The sequence below is a fragment of the Oratosquilla oratoria genome, chromosome 21, assembly GCF_046742065.1.
Source record: "Oratosquilla oratoria isolate Oo_2021 chromosome 21, ASM4674206v1, whole genome shotgun sequence".
NCBI classification, from domain to species: Eukaryota; Metazoa; Arthropoda; class Malacostraca; order Stomatopoda; family Squillidae; genus Oratosquilla; species Oratosquilla oratoria.
In genome coordinates, this window is record NC_134797.1 from 45,270,524 (window position 1) to 45,292,889 (window position 22,366).

Genomic DNA, 22,366 nt, shown 5'->3' on the forward strand with positions numbered 1-22,366 from the left:
ATTTTTAATACATGATTTTCATTTTCTAAATCCAAATTGGATATCTGACAAGAGAGAAAAGAATAAAAATTAAATAAATACACAAAAAGAAGAAAAAGACAAAAAACAAAACAAAATATAAACACTTTAGTAGATAATATCTTGGGGTTAGATTCCAAGAAACGCACTTTAGCTTCGACAAGACTTACATGACCAGAATGAAAACCTCCCTGTGAATTGCCTCCTCTATTCCAAGGCTTCTGAGAAAGTGCAGGGGAAATACCAGACTGTTATGAGGAATTGCCAAAGCAGACCCATCTTCCAAGAACCAAGACGATTTTTGACCTAAGTCGCTGCTTATTCAATCAACAGAAGTGTACCCGTACGTGGATACAACCTACAAGGTGTCCATCGTCCACTCTACGAATTCCAGACAAGAGATTCGTAACCAAATACTATATATAAACATTAACTTTTTATTTGTGTGCAAATCTTGGGAGACTGGAAAGCCATGTCCGAAGACAGGGAGGCCTGAAAAGTTTTAGTGAAATCGGTAATGGGACTTTAGTCCTGGAAGCCAACGGAAGAGTAAGTCTTTCACTGCTATTGACAATTTACACATTTATTCTGGCTACCCCCAGGCAATTTCATTCAGTCAATGGTAAACCTTTCCACAGGTCTCAAATGAAGTACCAAATAAACAAAAACAAATGGAATATCTGAAACCAGAAAAATATACACTCTTGTACTCCCGAACACACGTCAGAACACAAACAATCTGGAAAAGATCACACATGATTCCCATCCAGCATTCAGACTTATCTCGTTTCTCTTCACCATATCCAAGCTAAAGGAAAAAATGTCCCTATAAAGAATCAAACTACACATGATATCAATATTCAACCAACTCTGTTTCAGAAAGTGGCAGTCTACCAATACACTGCTTACCAAATGCACAACTGCTGGACGGGTGTGGCAGGGAGATGCCACATACACAAGTATTAGGTGGGTGTAACAAAGAAATACCGTCAGAGAGAACAGGTATGATAGCAAGTGATATAAACAAAGCCTTTGCCATAGCCTTAGTACGCGTATTATCAAGGAAGATGACAGAAACAGACATGGATAAGAAATAGACAAAAAAAAATCTGACAAAAAAAAAACAGTGTCGCACGACCAACACCTCTCAGAGAGCAAAATTCTCCGACGACGGCGTCCCACTAGGTGCAGTATTATCGCCAACGTTTTTCAGTTTCCTCCCCAAAACACTAAATTATTCTCATGTTCAGACGACATCACAATGACGGCGTGGCACCATACAAAACTGTTGCTAAAAGCACATAAACATACCGCAAAGAACTGGAAAAATGGCCGAGACATAACAGGATGTCAGCGCTCCATCGACATTCTCAACAGCCCCAAACATACTTGGCGTTTCACCTGAGAGGCCATAGCACGCCCCTCATCAAATATAAACAAATAATAAATTAATTAATAAAAATAAATAGATAAACAATATATGAATAAATAGATAAATAAATATATTTATAAATAGATAAATAAATATATTTATAAATAGATAAATAAATATACAAATAAATAGATAAGTAAATAAAAAAAATTCTGAGTCGTGGATTTCATACACACATGACCTTCACTTTTCGTACAAGAAACTTTATCGGGAAAGCAAATCAGAAAATGAACATACTTAGAAGAGCAGAAAGTTAGGACGATTTTACGAGTCTTGTAATTCCGCATCACTCGCGGTAATGTATTTATTTCTCTTCAGATTGGAGGAAAAAGAAGAAAGTTCCTTATCAAGAGGCACGAAAAAAGAAAGCACATACTGGAATGTATTTCCGTGTCACAGACATGCAGAAAACATGACGTAAACATCAAATGCACCCAGATACATGCAACGTATGCTTTAGTTTATAAAGGAAAACGTGTATATGGCGTTTTGGGCTTGATAACACCAAGGTCTAAATATACTATATCCTTAGATCTTGGATAACACAAGATGATTACAGAGATACACGGGACACAGGCGACAACACAAAGTGAAGGCAGACTTCCTGTTGCTGAATTGAAATACAGTTTGAATCTGTCTCTCACTTGAAATGCTTCTAGATGTACATACATGCATATACCAAAGACTTTTTCCCCTTTACATGGGGGGTAGCAAAAAAGAAAAAAGCATAGAAATCACTCCCACCCATTTCATTTCCCATATATTCCACTCCCCTCCATCCTCCTCCCTCCCTCCTATCTTGGCACCTCCTGGATGACGGGTCATCCCTGCATCCTGTCCACTGCCCTGGGTCAGAAGCAGTGTCGCAAGACACAGCACATCCACAGCAAGGCCGCTTCATAAATTCGGCGACCCCCCCCTCTCCGTCCCCTCATGCAGGGAAGGAGAAGACAGGGAGAAATCCCTTCGGGCTGCGTCAATTTTTTTTCTCATGCATACTTTCTCACCCCCCACCCACTCCCCCTCATGCATCACAGCCTCATCTATACACAGTCCTTCTCCATTCACCCATATCTTCTGTCCTCTCCCGTCCTTCCTCTAGACATTCCTCTCTTTTGTAAAGCCCCTTTCACCCCATCCATCCATCTTATCCTAGGACGCCCCCTCATATTCACTCCTTCCACCTCCGCCTTCCACACTTCTTTTACTAATCTTTCTTCACTCATTCTTTCCATGTGTCCAAACCATCCTAATTTTCTTTCATCAGCACTATCTCCCAGCTCCTTTTTCACCCCTGTTCTCCTCCCCACCTCCTCATTTCTCACTCTATCTAGCCTAGTAAACCCTATCATACTTCTCAGACATTTCATCTCAAACACATTCAAACTCCTTTTCTCTTCCTCTCTCATGTTCCATGTTTCTGCCCCGTACATCGCTGTTGGCACAATCACTCCTTCATATAACCTCCTTTTAGCATCCATTCCCAGATGTTTATTTCTCATTACACTTTTTAATCCACCAAGGCATTTACTCGCTTCTCTCAGCCTACATTCTACCTCCACACCCACTCCTCCCTTTCCTGTCACATTCGCACCCAAGTATCTGAAACTATCCACTTCCTCCAGTTTCTCACCCTTAATGCTCACTTCCAGCCTACCGTCACTTTCTCCCCTTGTACATCACCTTACTTTTGCCCACATTTATTTTCAGCTTCCTTCTTTCACACACCTTCTCAAACTTTGTCACTAACTTCCTCAATCCCTCCTCTGATCCTGCTACAAACGCAGTGTCGTCAGCAAACAACAACTGGCTCGCCTCCCACTTTTCTCCATTTTCTTTAATCATCTCCTACCCCTGACCCACTACCCTTGTATTCATCTCTCGCACCACCCCATCCATGTAAAGATTGAACAGCCAGGGCGACATAACACACCCCTGACGAAGTCCCACCTTTACCTCAAACCATTCACTCCCTCCATTTCTAATCCTAACGCAAGCTCTACTACTCCCATGTACTGCTTTAAGATTTCAAATGAGAGAAGTTCGAACTATACTTCAATCCAGCAACAGCCTTTGTCCTGTGCCTGCGTCTCAGTTTGCGCTTGGGCGTAGAAATGGAATTATGGGTACAAATTTATATTTACCCTCATTCATTTCCCTGGCTCTATATTTTAGTCAGTGGAGGATAGCATGTAAATGGCGTCTTCGGCTTACTAATAGAAGATGAATACTGACGTACTAATACAGATGGGATCAGTAGTATAAATGTGAACTTTCACTCACTCACTCACTCTCCCGGCCGCCACGACATGACGCCTCCAAATGACAGAGAATCATCAGTTAGTATGAACTTACACATTTATATCCACAACCCCTGAGTAGTAGTCAATTCTTTTCTAAAATTCGTGTACCTTCAATTTCTTTATCAAGTAATGGTCCCTCTATTCGCATCTTCATAAATCCAGTTTTCGATTGCTATAACTAACATAAGCAAGTTATGTACACATACTATATATCTCTAAAACCCTCATTGAATTTTCTTTTTACAGTATAAGCACGAAAATTATGAAACGTTCCATTTTTTTTTACCACAATGTGGAGCATTTACATTTGAGGAGACACCCCCTTCCCCAACACTTTCCGGGGTGTAGACTTGATATATGGTAACAACAAATAGAAAAAAAATTGCAGTACAAATTGCAATTAAAAAATAAACTAAACCTCTTGTTTACTTCCGTTACCATGGCAACCACTAGTGGGGGTAGGAAGGCACACTCAGGTGAAAGGGGTTGCCCCAGCAAAAAAACAAACAAAAAGCGTATGTTTCATGCGCTCGACATTTGAGGGGCTTTAGTGACCCCCCCTATTGTCCAGGGTCATTCGGCATTCTCTCACGTCTAGAGACTCATCTGTATTCAAAACGACAATGCACTTGCAACTTCTACTATTCCTCCGTTCTCTTTCCTTAACCACTCTACGACTCCGTCTCTTCGGCGCGATATTGTCTCCAAAGGCAACAGCTCTGGTAAAAAAAAAAATATATATATATATGGGTTGTCAAACAACACTACAGTGGATGTTCGTTGACTCGACGGCGCTCACGCCACACTAGAGACAGACCCTACACAGTATGTCTCCATCTTGCTCTTCCGTTAGCTGAGCCACTTTTGTGTGTTTTACGCTTTGCTGGGTGCAATTATCGTTCATGGTTCAATGATGATCGCCAAACGGTTGTCTAGACTCTAGATCTTTGCTTTTGAATGCGGCTGTTTTGCTTCGAGCTGCAAAGTATGAGGCTGGCGATTTCAACCGAACCAACCCAACGCGTTTACCCAAACCTGACGTCAGGTATGATGCGCGTCACCCGCCACTGGCTGTGGTAAGCTGTAATCGTGCCGAGCAATTTGGCGGCAGTTCTCCACTAGCGCAATATCGTCCCGTATTTGCACGGCGTTTCGACTTAATGGGCCTGTTGTCGTTGTTGTTAGCGTTCTCATTGCCGTCGTTGTAGTCGCCGTCCTTGCTGTTGTTGTTGTTGTTGATTTTGTTATCATCGGCGTCGTCGTCGTTGTTGTTGTTGCTATGATGATGTTGCCAATGATGTTGTTGCTAACGGTGTTGCTGTCGCTATCATCGTTGTTGTTGTTCTTGTTGGGCAGACCCTGGTGTCAGTGAGCTATATCTACAAAATTTCTGAGGAAATCAACAATCGATTTCTCAGGAAGCTCCTTCTCATGGGTCCTCCACCCTACTTATGTTGTCGTCTTTCTGTGTGTGTGTGTGTGTGTGTATTCACCTCGGATCTGCTGCAGCCTCTTTTCGAGACAGCCAGACACCACCCTACGGCAGTGAGCTCAGAGCTCATTATTAGCAGATCTCTGGGTAGGTCTGAGACCACTCACACTCCACACACCGGGAATGCAAGGTCACAACTCCTTGACTAACGTCCCGTACCTACTCGCTGCTAGGTGAACAGGGGCTACACGTGAAAGGAGACAAACCCAACTTGTCTCCGCCCGGCCGGGGAATCGAACCCCGGTTCTCCGGCTTGTGAGGCCAGTGCCTTACCAATCCGCCACCGGGTGTGTGTGTGTGTATTCACTTGGTCTTTCACTTGGTCTTTGGATCACGTGTTGGACTCGTGATCGATAGCTATTTCCCTCCTGGAAGAGAGCTCAGAGCTCGTAAGTCCGATCTATGGGTAATGCTATGACCTTGCACACACACACACACCCAACTCCCCGCCCACGAGAGTTGGAGTAACACCCCTCAGCGCTGCGATACTGATATTATTTCAGCCCCGGGCGAGAGTCGAACCCGGACCTCCGTAGTGGCAGGCCAGAGCTCTAACCACAGCGCCATGAGAGGTGTGTGTGTGTGTGTGTGTGTGTGTGTGTGTGTGTGTGTGTGTGTGTGTGTGTGTGTGTGTGAAGAAATATACACATACCATTCATTTGAATGTGCAAGAAAACCAAACATGACTGAATGATGATGCAATTGATGTTTTGTCAGCAATAACCAGCGCTTCTAGCCCTGACAACAATATCGCACGGAAGAGTTGCAAAAGTGGTCAGGGATTTTTTTTCTTCTTTTTTGAGATGACCATCAGAACGGAGAGACAGTAGAAATTAAAAGTGACCAATATATATATATATATATTTTGTAGAAATGAGTCTCCAATTATAAAAGAACGCGTGACTCTAAGAGTCCGAATGTCTGTCACTAAGGTTGCCTAAAGTAATGAATTCATAAAACACGTAGCCATTACCCCATATGAGGTTACGGCTGATATATATATATATATATATATATATATATATATATATATAGATATTATAAACATATATATATATATATATATAAATATATATATATATATATATATATATATATATATATATATATATATATATATATATATATATATGTGTGTGTGTGTGTGTGTGTGTGTGTGTGTGTGTGTGTGTGTGTGTGTGTGTGTGTGTGTTTATTTATTGTACTCACACGTCGATGAGTGTGTCGGCCTCATCGTCCGAGGAGTCGTCCCTGCTCTCCATGGTTCCTGCAACACAAAACAAGACCGCATGAGACACATCTGGACCATGACAACTATGGCCTAGTGGTCCATGGACCACCTAGGGGACCACAAACGTCACAAGTGGGTCCGCAGCCTGAAAACAAGTGGTGAAGTGGTCTTCTTCGAGAAGCTAAGCAACAGCAGTGCATAAGAGTAGAGAGTACGTGAGGAAACAAAATAAGAAATCCTGAACATCATCTACTGACCATAAAGGCAGTGATCATAGATGTGCTGTGAATGTATGCACACATGCGTGTACGTAAAGGGTTAGCACAGCACATATATACTATTTTGCATAAATGTGTGGTAAATCACACTTGGAAACTAAAAAAAATTTTCACTTAGTGATCGGATGCTATCGTAGTTGGTGGCCCTTGCCTCTAAGCCCAACATTTCATGATAAACATGTATAAAAAATCTGCAAATGAAACTAAAAATAAACAAATCAACCTAATTTTAAAAGTATTTCTCATCGTCTTATTATTCGATTCTACAAATTTAGATTTTTTCCTGGGCTAAAGCCCTACTCCCCCCGTTATAATTACCCACTTCCCCCTTTCACACACACAGCAAATGCCACCGTTTTAGGGGAAACCCAAAGTCTAACTAATTCTTTGCTTTCTCTTGGCCTCTTACCAGCATCGAAGCAAGACTTCAATTACCTTTAGAAAAAATAATTTAGAGTTGGGTATTCTAAATCATTAGAAACTAGTTTAAGACGCAATTCTATCCACATTGGCTACATAGATAGGATTCTTCCCATGCATAAAACTGTATTGAGGGAGGGAAAATGTACAGAATTTCATCAAAAGTAGTTTCTGTCCTTTAAGTGTTATTCTATTATATAACACGATTAGATAGTTTACTGTTAATCTATTGTAATTTCGTTTTAGCCTCTAGGTCTCAAAATTTTCATCTGTTTTCGCTTTTAGATTTCTCTTTCCTCTTATTTCTCATTTTTCTGTACTCTTTTCTCTTCCTTATAGTTGTCTACTCTTTCACCAACTCTATGTCACCCCACTCTACCTCCTCGTTTCTCACTCCATCCAGCCTACTAACCCCTACCATTCTTCTCAGGCACTTCATCTCAAACACATTTAATCTCTTCCTATCTTATGTTCCATGTTCCTGTCCCCATAAAGTGTTCTCAGCACAACCACCTCTTCATATAATCTGTTATCATCCATTCCCAAATGTTTCTTTTTCATTACACTTTTTGATCCCCCAAGGAATGTGTTTCTCTCAAGCTACATTCTACCTCCACCTCCACTCCTCCCTTTCCCGTCACATGCGTCCCCAAGTATCTAAAGCTATCCACTTCCTTCAACCTCTCTCCCTTAACACTCACCAATTTGCTGCCATCCTTTCCCCTTGTACATCTTATCGCCATACTTTTATCCACATTTATCTTCAACTTCCCCCTTTCGCACACCTTCCCAAAATCCGCCACTAATTTTCTTAATCTGATCCTGCTACAAGCATAGTGTCGTCAGCAAACAACTGGTTTATCTCCCATTTTCTTTAACCATCTCCAATCCCCTGCCCATTACCCTTGCATTTACCTCTCGCCCCACCCCATCCAAGTACACATTGAACAGCCATGGCGACATGACACATCCCTGGCACACTTCCACCTTTACCTGAAATCGCTTGCTCTCTCCGTTTCTAATTATAACACAGGCTCTACTACTCTCATAAAAAAAACCCTTGACTGCTCTTAACAGCTTTCCTCCTATCCCATATATCTGGAATACCTTCCACAGTGCCTTCCTGTCTACCCTGCCATAAGCCTTTTCCAAATCCATAGAGGCCCCCCACAAAAATATTAAAGCTTTTGACGTATCTACCATACTACAAAAATCTGATCCACGCAGCCCCTACCTTTCCTAAACACACACTGTTCCTCACCGATTACTCCCTCTGTTCCTCTCCTAATCCTCCCAATCAAAACTCTTCCACAAGCCTTCCAACTACACTCAACAAACTGATCCCTCCGAAACTACTACACTCACACTCGTCCCCTTGTAAAAGGGAACTATACAGGCTTTCCTCTAGTCCTCCGGCACTCTACCCTCTTTGAGAGAAATATTAATCAACCTCACCAGCCAGTCCACCATCGACACTCCGCATGGCATCCATTTAACCCAGATGCCTTGCTGCTCTCATCATTTTAATAACTGCTTTCACATATCTTCTTATTTATCCTCCATTTTCCTCATTCATCACTCATTTTCTCAGTGCCTCTCACTACAACTACCTTTCCCTTCCTGTTCTCATTAACATTTAGCAACTCCCTAAAATATTCTGCCTGTCTTCCTCTTACTGCTGCCTCTTCCATTATCATCTCTCCATATGCACCTTTTACCTGTTCTTCTCTACTCGATAATAATAATAATAATAATGATAATGATAATGATAACAATAATAACAATACTAGTAATAATGATAACGATGATGACGATAACAGTGACAATGTTAAATGATTAAGAGTTCAGATCAACCTTCTCACTGCAATGGGAGTTTCAATCGTCAAAGTAAAATCGACTGGCGGACACCAGAAGGAAAATATAAGTTGTGAACAACAATGAAAAGGTTATCAAATTCTCGATTTGAGTCTCGTATTTGATATATTTTTATCGTTTTTGTTATTTCATATTATTTTCTGTCTTACCTGTTAATTTGTTTATCTATATTTAACTGGACATCGTGATTTCATGGTTACTACTATTCTGCACCTAGATATGAGTTTAGCTGAACAACTATGTAAGATCGTAAGTTACAATAATCGTAATTTTTATATTCTTTTTTTTTCATTAGTTAGTTGTTTGTTTATTTGTTTATGCATCTATGTCCTTCTTTGTTTATTTATTTACCTGGATATTTATGTGTTTGTTAATATGTGTATCTATGCGTTTATGTATTAAATGATTTGCATATATTCAAATATTTGTTTGTTTATTTGCTAAATCAAACAACCTATTCGGTTGAAGGGTTACGAAGGGTGAAAATTGAAGCCACTTTGTATCCCGAGATCACCCTTGTGCTACGATAGTAAAGATAATATTTGAAACTAATGTCAGCACACCACGTGATGGGGTCACGTTATTCAATGTGTCTCAGTACGACAATTATACGAAAAATCAAATGTTGATACGATTCATTGGAAAGCAGAAATTCACGACATCGATTCACTTTAAAATCGTGCACATGACAACCTCCTTAAATCTAGAACATCGCCTTAGGTGATCGATTGTCAAAGTCATGGTCCCCGCTGGATATTTCAGTAACCTTGATCTTAGTTACCGACCTGCGGAGCACTTCAAGTACCTGAGATTCGCATTCCAGTGTGAATTGCAATTCAGCGGGTGGCTTCCATTATATAATAATACATTCCCGCGGTTGAGATAGAAGTTTCTGGGGCTTGGACAACTATTCAACAGGTCATCCCTGACCATGTTTCATGAAAACTTTGTCACTTTCCATTACTCATCAGAGTATTTATTTTACCTATTAACACATATTGTTTAAATTTCCGGTTGAAAAACATTAAATATACGACATATGGTGCTAAAATTTTGTTTCTGTTATAAATAAATGGGACACAATGAATATGTACTTACCAGTTAAAGTTAAGTTTGTAACTTACTGCTGCGTGCGGTCACTTTGCTAACAAACATTGCATCACATAAGGTTATTGTCGTCTGCTGCAAAGATGTTTTGCCTTAGAGTTCTAAGGTGTACACATGTTTCTTATAACAAAAACAAAAATGCTTACCAATTTTTCTGATAATATTTCGAAGTTTTCCATTCTATCTAATATCCAAAAATATATATGTGTTGGAATTTGAGGTATATAAGGATTAAAGGGTTACAGATAGAGCTGTCCTTAGAACCAGTTCTATATCAAAAACATTTGTTTTGTTTTGGTTGTGGAGCAAGTTGGCGGGAAAGGTAAATATAATGGAATATAAATTATTACCGAATTTATTATGAGGTAAACCGATTTATTTTAAGTTTAGAATTATATGTTATATTTGTATCGTGATTTATATACGGAAGATAATTGTGTTATATCACACATTATACTTAAATGAATTGTTTACACACTTCAGGATCTGTGCTTATTATCTTATACAATACACTTAATTTAATAAAATAAAGCTTTATTTTCCTCCCTTCTACGAACATTATTGAAGTCTTAGGTCCTTACTGTTATATTTTTACGTTTTATTATCACTGCCCTATGCTTACAGTAACAATTTCTATGCGTTATTTTCATCTTCTTGTTTGTTAATAGTAATAATAATTCTGCAGTAGCCTGAGTAGGTTTTATAGACATCAGAACTGAAAGAAATATTAGAATAGCATGGCATTAGCCAGAATGAGGTTAAATAATAAATGTCAAAGAACAACACTTGTTATCCAAAAAGACTGTTTTGGCAATGGAGTACCTCAATTCAGTTTCTTAAATATTTTATCCTGATCACCATCAGCCTCTGGATCAAAGATGTCAAGTCTTTCAAAAAAATCAGGGCTTCAGTCCCAAACTAGGGATTAATTTATTAAAACTCTTCTGAATGATAATTTCTGACCTAACCTACCCAACCTAAAGCTAGCCTACCTAATCCAGATGACCAAACCATACAAAATATGCAAAAGTATAAAAATTGCTGTGTGAGCAGATGAGACAAAAATTTAGAAAAATTCCTACATATCATGTTCTTTTAACATGTTCAACCAAAATATATTAACTTTGTGATTGCAGGTTTCCGAAACTTCGCCACAATGAATGCTGCCATCGTTGAATTCCTTGCTGAGAAAACGCCAGTCACCATCGAACCCAACTTTTCCCAGAACAAACTTTACTTGATATCAGGAGACGTCGGACCTTTCAGACCAGGTTTGTTCACCTGTGCATTGTCATTTCATTTGAATAGATTCTTACTTAATTACAAACTGGATATCCAAGGACCCAGTTGTAAGTGTGCATCAGAAGCAGGTTGACTTTGGAGGTCTCCAAATGTATAAAGAGAAAAATAGCTTTAGGGAATTAAAGTGGTAAGTGTAGTTGTGCATTAATTATAGAAATAAATACTAATATTTAATTAAGAGGTTTTATGGAATTGCCTGGATATAGATGAGTACAGAACCATGTAGGATAATGCGTTGTGTCTCTTTGATATAGTGATTACATTTTGGGCACTACATTTGTTGCCAAGTTGAATTAGTGCTAGTATATATGCTTTAACTGTTGATTGATATAAGTTTACAAGTGCTATTTGTGGTTGTGTTGGGAGTGGTTTCTTTGCTAGGTTGATATTTGGAGGTATTTGGTAAAGTACTGGACATGCTGGTCTAGTTAATACTTTTGGGAGCTAAGATGAAATAAATATATATTATGGATAGGAGTGGGGGTGGGTGCATGCCTTGGCTGGCTACCTCCCTAATAAGGGGAAAGAAGCCTTTTGGTTTAAAGATAGATGGTTAGAACCTCTTTGTGATTTATATGTTGTGGGTTACTTTAGGTAGGTTGATGTAGATGAGTCATTTTTCTGTCCTGTAAGCTGTGCTTGTATGAGAGGCGAGTTCAAAGGCTCTGGCTATGAACTGTGTTCCTATCATTCTCATGTTTTATGGGGAGATTTTTGTTTCACTGTATGACTTTCTGTAAGTCCTTTTTGACAAAACAGGGAATCATGAGATCAAATGTCCGAGTTTCCTTTGCCATGAAGGTTTAATTTGTTCTACTACATTTCTTGTCATTTTATAAGATGATCTGTGTATATACCATAAGGCTTTTTCCACTCAAAAGGAAGGTAGCCAGTATGAAAGACTTCCTTTATACTGTATCTTGATAACAATAGTAAAGCAGTGGGAATAAACCAACTTCAGCTCTTAAGCCCACTATAAAAGAGCTTTGCCTTGCTATAGTGCATTTAACCCAAGCTGTGTGGCAGGAGTTGGGGATGACCCCTCATCCCCAGAGTGCTGAGATGGGAGACATGTTTCACTTCATTTTTATTTGTTTTGATATAAGTGTTTGCTTTGATATGGCTATCTTCATAAACAAGAAAGGGCCTTCAGTGCAGAAGTAGTCATTGCATATGTTGTAGGATTTTGAAAAGTGTTGACATCTTTAACTTTCAGGTCTTCCTGTAGATGTACCACTTTGGCTAGGGATCAATTTGAAACAGCGTGGAAAGTGCCGTATTATTCCTCCCGAATGGATGGATGTGGAAAAGCTGGAGGAGAAGAAAGAGGAGGAAACTCAATCCAAGGTAAGTTTATGTTGAGTACATATTGTAAATGTATTGGTACTTAATAGAGGTTTTTATCATTGCTAAGATATAAACAGAACATGTCTCTGTTAACATTTCTGAGATATAACCAGGAATATATTAATTATTGTTCTTTTTAAAAGAACAACATAGAAGGAAAGGTAATAAGTGGTGGGATGATCAGTGAAGAAGGTTATAGAAGAGAAGAACCAAGTAGGACAAGAGAAACATAAAATGTACAAAAAAAAATAAAAGAAGCAAAATATAAGATAAAGGAGGCAAAAAAGAGACCAGATCTAAAAGAGGTGTGGAAAGCATAAGTGGATGGAGTGAATTTGAGGGGATGACTGAGGATGACGTGGATGGATGGATAGGGTGAAAGGGGCATTTGCATAAGGTGAATGTTTATTGAACAAGGACTGGAGAAGGCAGGAGATAGGGGTGATTAGAGAGTGGTTTTGTATAGATGATAATGTAATACAAGGAAGGTAGGGAACAGGGGATGGGAGTGGTAGCAAATGGTTGTGTGAATGATATTTTGATGCAGCCCAAAGGGATTTCTCCCCATCTTCTTTTTTTCTGCATGAGGGGACGGAGAGGGTGGGTCACCAATTAAATGAAGAGGCCTTGCTGTGGATGTACTGTCTTGCTACACAGGGCAGTGGGTAGGATACAGGGATAACCCATCATCCAGAAGGAGCTGAGATGAGAGCAAGGAGAGGGTGGTGGATGGGAATGGAATGGGTGGGAGTGAGTATATGCCTTTTGATTTGGCTACCTCCCTTATAAAGGGGGGAAAAGCCTTTTATGTATAGATACATACATATACCAAGTCCCCCTTACAAGGGAGGTAACCAAAAAGAAAAAGGCATAAAATCATTCCCACCCATTCCATCCCTAAATACATTCCACTCCCCTCCACCCTCCCTCTTATCTTAGCACCTCCTGGATGACGGGTAATCCCTGCATCCTGTCCATTGCCCTGGGTCAGAGGCAGTGTCGCAAGGTCTTTTTAAATCTTGCTCTATTTCAATCTACCTATCCATCTATCACTTTCTCTTCCTTTGGTCTTTGGATCATGTGTTGGACTTCATGATTGACAGCTATTTCCCTCCCGGAAGAGACCTCAGAGCTCATATGACTGATCTATGGGTAATGCTATGACTTTACATGCACACACACACCCCCAACTCCCCACCCACGAGAGTTGGAGTAACGACTCGAAGTGCAGCGATACTGGGACTCTACCAACTGCGCCACTGAGTGTAATATTGTGTACCCATGCTTTTTGTACCATTCTCTCTCCCACACTCTGCACACTTGGTTTTGTGGTCTCACACAATATCTAAATCTTTTTATCTTTCTTGCCTCTCTTTTCTGTATACATCAACTTTTCTTCCTCCTATTCTCATTTTGTTATATACTATTTTCTCTATTTAACATTTTATTACCAAAATGCTCACCTACACAAATGACCTGATGATGATAATTCAGCATAGCAAATGCAGTATCTTTATATATTGAAAAGCCTTTTCCCTCTTATAAGGGAGGTAGCCAGCCAAGACATGCATCCTCCCTCCACCCATCACACATCCATTTGTTTTCCCTTTTATCTTTGCTCCTTGTGGATGAAAGGTCATCAGTGTCCTCTGCCCATTGCCTGGGTCAAAAACAATGCAGCAAGGCACAGCTCCATGGCAGGGCCCAACCACTGAAGTTGGCTTACCACCACCACTTCATTAACATGGCAACCTTCCGTCCTCATTCACTTGCGATTAATTAAAGAAGACGTGGGAAGATCCCTTGGAGCTGCATCAATTCATCATCCATTCATAACCATTCTCCATACACTCGTATGTTATGATCTTTCCCGCTCCTACTCAAAAAATTAACCCCTTTTATCCAAGGTCCCCTTTACCCCATCCATTCATCTCATTCTTGGTCTTCTCCTGAAGTTTGCTCTATCTGCCTCTGGCTTCCACACTTTTTTTTGCTAGGCTTTCCTCGCACATTCTTTCCATGTGCCCAAACCATCTGAGCATTCTTTCATCAACCCTATCTGTCAGATCTTTCTATCCCTACTTTCCATTTCACCTTTTCATCTGACTCTCCATACTTCTTGGACATTTCATATGAAATGCATCTAAATTTCTTCTTTCTGCCTCTTTTTCATTTCAAATCTGCCCCGTATGGTGTAATAGGCACAATCACCTCTTCAGAATCATGAAAGGCACAGATTTACTAAATTGGGATTAGAGACATACAAGGGGACATGATAAGAAATTCAAAAAGGATAGTTATAGAAGAAACCTGAAAAAAAAAGTTTTCCACACAGAGTGGTGGATATCTGGAACAAACTGGATAAAACAGTTGTGTGTGCAAAATCTATACATGAATTTAAGAGCAAACTAGACACTGCAAGATACAAAGACGGGACACCACAAGCATAGCTCCCCTTCCCATAAGATACAACTAGGTAAATATACTAGTCTCTTTGCATCCATCTCCAGGTACCTATTTCTCATGATACTTTTTATTTCCCCCTTTCTACAATTTACCTTCACTCCCCAATCCTTCAATATCTAAAACTGTCCACTTCCTCTACTCTCTCTCCTTTAAGACTTGCCTTTAACCCATTGGCATCCTCACCTCTCGTATATTTTATCGCTTTTCTTTCACCAACATATACTAGTAATTTTCTCCTCTCATATACCGTCCTGAACTCTTATCACTATGCCATTATTTGTATATACATACATATACATATACCAAAGGCTTTTTCCCCCTTACGTGGGGGTAGCCAAAAAGAAAAAGGCATAGAAAATCGATCCCACCCATTTCATTTCCCATATATTCCACTCCCCTCCACCCACCTCCCTCCTATCTTGGCACCTCCTGGATGACGGGTCATCCCTGCATCCTTCTTCACTGCCCTGGGTCAGAAGCAGTGTCGCAAGACACATCCACAGCAAGGCCGCTTCATAAATTTGGCGACCCCCCCCCTCTCCATCCCCTCATGCAGAAAAGGAGAAGATGGGGGAGAAATCCCTTCAGGCTGCGTCAAATTTTTTCTCATACATACTTCCTCACCCTCATCCCCCACCACTCCCCCTCATGCATCACAGCCTCATCTATACACAACCCTTCTCCATTTGTATATGCAAATACATATTTTTGCTCTAGTTTTATAATAGGTACATAATTATCTGAGCCTCGATTATGAGCATCTTATGTATTGGAGGTTCCTTTAATTGATGTGCATCTATTGAGCTAGAAAGGTTTTCATTTGCATTTGAATTTTTCATATTCTGTTGTGATGTAGAACTTATCATTTTCAGGTATTTACTATGATGCCTTGTGAACACTACTTGGTGATTGCACAACTTATCCTTAGCACTGCACCAGAAGACATTCCTCGTGCACAAGAGATCAAAACTCTCATTAAGGTAAGAGTGTGATTGAATTTTTTTTTCCATATTATCATGGGATAGTGAAGCTCGCTGGCTGAGCGGGTTAGGGCGTCATTACGTGCAGCGAAGGTCGAGGGGATGGCGGTTCGAATCCTGCCACCAGCGAAGTTGAACCAAGGGAATGGTTCATTAAATTCCATGCTACAAAGCCCTCTGTGAGGGGCACCGTCCTTGCCTTCCGATAGGGGGAAGTTTGTCACATTAAACCATATCATCATAGAATATAAAGTTATGAGCTAAAGTAAAAGGAAAAGGGTGCCTGATGGGCGTGGGATGTGCTGGCCTCCTTCCTCACTTATAAGGGGAAAGAAACCTCTTGATATAAAGATAGAACATGTATTGTTATTGTGATCCCTTTCGCGAGTGGATGGGGAGTGGGGTTTACCATATAATGAAGCAGTGGGGGTAAACCACCTGCAGCAATGTGACCTACTGTGGAAGCACTCTACCTTGCTGCATTGCCTTTGATGCAGGACAGGAAGGACCTTTCATCCCCAAGGCACTGAAATGGGAGGTCGGGTGGGGCCATTCTATTTTGATTGTGTGTGAGATAGCGGAAGTGGAGAATGGCTGTGTAAAGATGTTACTTTGATGCAAGGAAGGGAGGGGATGAGGGATGGGGAGAGTAAGGAGTTGCGTGTGAATGATATTTTGACACAGACAGAAGGGATTTCTCCCCATCTCTAATTTCCACATGAGGGGATGGAGAGGAGTCACCTATTAAGTCAAGCGCCCTTGCTGTGGATGTGCTGTGTCTTGTTACATTGTTTCCGACCCAGGCAGTGGACAGGAGACAGGATGACCCTTCATTCATGAGGAGCTAAGATGAGGAGGAAAGAGTGCTTGCCTACCTCCCTTATAAGGGGGAAAAAGCCTTTGGTGTATAAATAATATACATGCTTCAACTTGGCCACCCACCTTACAAGAGAGAAATCTTACATTCTATCAATATTCCTTTTACACAAAATTAATTTTCTTGAAAACCAGTTCATTTCTCTTTTCAGGATATTTGGGATTTACGCATTGCCAAGCTGCGTTCTTCCGTAACTGCTTTTATCAAGAGTGAAGGCACACATGCCAAACTGGATCACCTGACTCTTCTGGAAATCAACACTGTCCGACCACTTCTGCCTAACACCCTGGACCAGTTACACAGACTCACCAGAAGTACTCCAGCGGCAAAAACCAACAGGATTTAAGATTATTAGTTTTATTTTTATAGAAATATATTTTTCAATTGTAGGCATCAGAATTTGGTAATAGGGTTAGATGGGAGAGCAGTGTCTATTTCTGCATTCACTATTCATGGTGTTGCCTTATAATGAAGCAGTACAAGCAAATCCCCTCTAACTGTCAGGTCCTCCTGTGGAGGTGCTATGTCTCACTGCATTGCCTTAGACTTGAGCAGTGTGACAGAGGACAGGGATGCCTCTTTGCCCATGAGGTACTAAGGTGGGAGGTATGATGAATGGGATTAGATAAATGTGGGATGGGTGGAGATTGGGTGTATGCTTCGACTTTGCCACCTTCCTTATAAGGGGAAAAGGCCTCTTTTTGTATGTATGCATGTACTTTGTATTTTTGGGAGGTCATCATACAAATCAAAGTTGTCTAAGGGACACATCATTGTTTTTTTTGGGGACTTGTCACCATGTACTTAAAGTGACCTGCTGCTCAAAGCATGTAATTTTTAAAATGGTTTGGTCAATTTCTAAAGGTTGTTCCTTAAAATCTCTGTGAAAGTTTGGTGTTGCCTGGGTCAGAAGCAATGCGACAAGACAGTGGATGCCAGGGATGATCCTTCAACCACAAGTACCTAAGATGAAAGGGAAACAGGTGATGGATGGGTTGGGGTGATGGCATACTGTGGCTGGCTACCTCCTTAATAAGAAAGTAAGAAGCCTATACTGATGCACACTATAGATCTTAATATGGGAAATGTGTTCCCAGACAACACAAAATCTCTTCTCAAAGTGATTTATGGTCTTTCCCAGAGGCTTTTGCCAGTTTCCTGAAGGCTACAGGTCTTCTGTAAGAGAGACCAGGTGTAACGGATTTATTGATTGATTATGAGAAATGTCAGTATAACTCAGATATGATTGGTGAAGACCTTGTTCAAAGCCATGGGCTTCCCCATCAGTTTAATAAAATTCTATGGCACATGTACATACCTAAAGGGGGAAGAGGCCTTTTGGTATATAGATAGACCTTTTTCTTTTGTTCAAAACAAGGACAAAGAAGATTACAATAATTACCACCTCTTTAATAATGGAATAATTCATTCAATACAAATAATTTCTTTGTATAATTTTCAAACAATGTAACTCTGCAGAGACCTGCTTGTTTTCCTTCAATGGTTGTTTGCTGTCCAGCAGAAACATAAGTAAACAAGTGAACAAAGCTACTGTAAATATGGTATCTATGCACTATGCTATTAGATCTACTGTAACACAATGTAAACAAACAAGTATTTTTGTTACCTTAAAGACAACCAAAACTGGGCAAATTGCCCAAGATGCAATCACCGCACATGAACACCTCATCCTACCTTGCCCCACACCAGCCATAACCAAACAACAACACATTATCTCTTCTTTGAGCAACTTGTTGGTCAGTGTAGTGACTGTTGCCAGTTACTGGAAGCCATCAGTCTCCTGCATGAGATTTTAGTCAACAAATTTATTAACACATCCAGAGAAATTGACCCATGTACAGGGATTTTCATTAATTTTTTACACTGCCTGTCATTTTTCAATATTCACTCAAGTGGACTATGTTGTAGTCTGTTACACCACTGTAGACAGCTCCCATTTCAGTGGGGAACATTTTAGTGTAAGAGTCGGGATGGAAGATGTTGGGCTGACCTCATTTGCATGTTTGTATTGTTTGTATAAGGTACCATGTGAACTTGATAGGGCATAACCATGCATAGCTATCACATATGTCGCTTTACTTCCAACACCCATTCTTGTGTCCCCCTGCAGATTTGAACTCTGGTTATGCATGAAGCAAGAGTGCTACCCTTGAACCACCTGGGGTTTGGCCTCAGATTAAATGGAAAATGTAAATCACTGGATCCAGGATTGCACTTTTCATTACATGAAGAGGGTGGGAGGTTTATTTGTAATTATTGATGAAAGGTTACAGTAACAAGTTATGTGTATATTAATGAAGTACTTAGGGGATTACAGCTGTTAGGGCATCGCTACATGCAACGGAGGTCAAGATGATGGGGGGGGGGGGGGGTTGAACTCTGCCACCAGCAAATTGAACCAAGGGCATGGTTAATTGAATTCCACTCTTCAAAATCCTCTATAAGGGCACCATTCTAGCCTCCTCATAGGGGTTAGTTTTGTGATGTTAAACCAAATTGTGAAGTACTCATAGTTTAATTTTTTATAAGTTTGGGACCCACAAAAAAAGATGAATCTTCATGCATGACAAGGCTGTGAGACTAGATTAACACAAGTTCAAGGGTTCTGCATGGTATCGCATACAGATATAGTTCCAGACTTGTGTAAATAAGTGTTTCTAGGATTTATATAAACTCTCACTGCATTCAATTTTTCTCTCTACATTCCTTTCCTCTGCTATGGACATGGGTTTAATGTTTTCAGAATTTTCAGATTTTATATTCACTTTTCACTTCTATATGATAATGATAGGACACTAAGCACTATATAATCACAACCAAGCTATAGAGCCATGGATTTCTTGCAAGAGAGACTTGGGGCAGTGGATTGATTGATAGGTCACAGTATTTTTATGTACCACAGACCTCTGCATTACGATTGAAAAATCTGCTTCAGAGGATTCACGTCCGCTGCTTCATTTTCTTGAGTGAACCCATTTGATTTGTTTGGTTTCTCCTCCTTGGTGACATGATCCTCTCGTTTTGTACGATGGTGTGGGCTTTTCATTAGATGGTGCCTAATAACGGGTGCTGAAATATGAGACACTGGTGATGACAGAACATGTGCTAGTTTTGGATGGTGTGTCACTGGTGATACATGGTGCAAGGGATGAGGTGCCAACATAACATGTGGTGTAGGTGTTCTATGTGTTACAGCTGGTAGATGAAGCAATGGTACTACAGGTGCTGTATGAGCAGTGTTTATGACCCGAGGACGATGGATTGGGTGATGAGTTTGAGGTTTGGGATGGTGAATTGGACGGGGAGGGATGTGTTTTGGATGGGGTTCAAAGGCATTTTTGTGCAGAGGAATGTTTGGTTGTCCAATGGCAGCATTAACGGGATAGAAGAAAGGAGCGTCTTCACAACCAAAGTTGTACCACCAGTCACACACAAAATACTTTTGGTTGAAGATGGTTCCATTGGGGCACAAGAAAGAGTGGATCCTTCCGTCTCTGTGGCACACATGGAAAACCTGTTAATGTTCAAAAAAAGTTATTTAGAAATAATTCCTTCAATTGCAGTCTTTCACATTTGAAAAATCACAAATGTAAACCAATTTGTAAAAAAAAAAGTATATAATAGGTAATTGTAATGTATCATTTAAAGACTTGGGAATAGTCTAAGAAGTATTAAAGTTAATTTTATATGAGAGAGTTTTATTCCCCAGAATTGTGCTATGTTGGTTTTAAGAAGCCTTGAGGAAGATGATAAAGTTCAGACTGAAAATCAAAAGCAGTGTTAGAGTGAATATCATGACAATAAAGGTGAAATACCCCACTTGACATGAAAAGTAACTTGTAAATTAATAAACTCCAGACCTGGACCATGGTTGTATCACTTTTGTTATTGTTTGTGATATTGACTTACTAGATGACATAATATTCAGATAAAGTTGTATTACTAGATTAGCATTTATGTTAACAGTACATTGGCATTTGCTGTACTGATGCCAAAGGATTAAGACCACAGTGGACCATTAGTTTTCAAGGAAATCCTGGGTGGGACAATTTCCCTTACTATTATTCTTGGCATTGGTAAAATAAAAAATAAGTCTTAAAGTAAGAAACCTGAGAACACACAGGGAGTGTGTGTTGGGTTACTTTTAACATCCTGCATTTATGAAACAAGAAAAGATGAGATGAATGCAGTTATTAAGATGATGAGAGCAGGTAAAGCACCTGGGTTAGATGGGTGTCATGTGGAGTGTCTAAAAAGGGAGGTACAGTGATGGGGACTGGCTGGTGAGGTTTAATGTGTGTCTAAAGAAAGGGTAGAGTGCCGGAGGGCTGGAGGAGTGCCTGTATAGTTCCGCTTTACAAGGGAAAAGTAGACAAGTGTGAGTGCAATAGTTTCAGAGGGATCAGTTTGTTGAGTGTAGTTGGAAAGGCTTATAGGAGGGTTGCATGGATCAGATTTTTGTGGTAAGGCAGATATGTGAGAAAGCTTTAGGAAAAGGTGAGTGTTTTTTGGGCCTTTATGGATTTGGAAAAGGCTTATGACAGTGTGGATAGAAAGGCACTGGGAGGTACTGCAGATACATGGGATTGGAGGAGAAATATTAAGAGCAGTCAAGAGTTTTTATGAGAGTAATAGAGCCTGTGTTAGAATTAGAAATGGAGAGAGTGAGTGGTTTGAGGTAAAAGTGGGACTTTGCCAGGGATGTGTCATGTTGCCATGACTGTTCAATTTATAAATGGATGGGGTGGTGTGAGAGGTAAATGCAAGGGTAATGGGGTGGGGACTGATGGTTAAAGAAAATTGAGAAAATGCAAGAAACCCAGTTGTTCGCTGACAATACTGCACTTGCAGCAGGATCAAAGGAGGGATTAAGGAATAGTGACGCAGTTTGGGAAGGTGTGCGGAAGAAGGAATTTGAAGATAAATATGGGTAAAAGGTGATTAGATGTACAAGGGGAAATTATGGCAGCAAATTGGAAGTGAGTATTTAGGGAGAGAGACTGGAGGACGTGGATAGCTTTAGATACTTGGGGACAAATGTAGCAGGAAAGGGAGGAGTAGAGGTGGAGGTAGAATGTAGATAGAGAAGCTTGCTGGCTGAGCGAGTTAGGGCGCCGTTACTTGTGGCGAATGTTGAGGGGATGGCGGTTCGAATCCTGCTACTGGCAAAGCTGAACCAAGGGCATGGTTAATTAAATTCCACGCTACAAAGTCCTC

At 40.3% G+C, this 22,366-nt stretch overlaps 3 protein-coding genes across 4 annotated transcripts in view; 1 reads left to right on the top strand and 2 right to left on the bottom strand.

Annotated features, from left to right (window-relative positions):
* Prestin (solute carrier family 26 member prestin) overlaps positions 1 to 10,229 on the bottom strand; it is a 230,624-nt gene extending 220,395 nt beyond the window's left edge. The window contains exons 1-2 of the mRNA XM_076204796.1: positions 10,148 to 10,229; positions 6,455 to 6,512 (exon numbers count right to left, since the gene is read on the bottom strand). Of these exons, the coding sequence (XP_076060911.1) occupies positions 6,455 to 6,507 (53 nt within the window). The 5' untranslated portion in view covers positions 6,508 to 6,512; positions 10,148 to 10,229. The remainder of the gene's footprint in view (positions 1 to 6,454; positions 6,513 to 10,147) is intronic.
* Positions 10,230 to 10,340: 111 nt separating this feature from the next.
* Positions 10,341 to 20,062, top strand: Psf2 (DNA replication complex GINS protein PSF2-like protein). Of its 2 annotated transcripts, none has more exons than XM_076204800.1 (5): positions 10,341 to 10,478; positions 11,293 to 11,427; positions 12,675 to 12,805; positions 16,144 to 16,251; positions 17,280 to 20,062. In XM_076204800.1, exons 2-5 carry the CDS (start codon positions 11,313 to 11,315, stop codon positions 17,472 to 17,474), a joined length of 549 nt encoding a protein of 182 aa, XP_076060915.1. In that variant the 5' UTR covers positions 10,341 to 10,478; positions 11,293 to 11,312; the 3' UTR covers positions 17,475 to 20,062. The 2 variants fall into 2 exon arrangements, with proteins under 2 accessions (XP_076060915.1, XP_076060916.1); XM_076204801.1 differs by having other exon boundaries at positions 10,475 to 10,521.
* The window catches only part of LOC143037147 (uncharacterized), a 30,729-nt gene continuing 28,423 nt past the window's right edge, over positions 20,061 to 22,366 (bottom strand). Inside the window, exon 8 of the mRNA XM_076205265.1 lies at positions 20,061 to 20,663. Within this exon, the coding sequence (XP_076061380.1) occupies positions 20,061 to 20,663 (603 nt within the window). The remainder of the gene's footprint in view (positions 20,664 to 22,366) is intronic.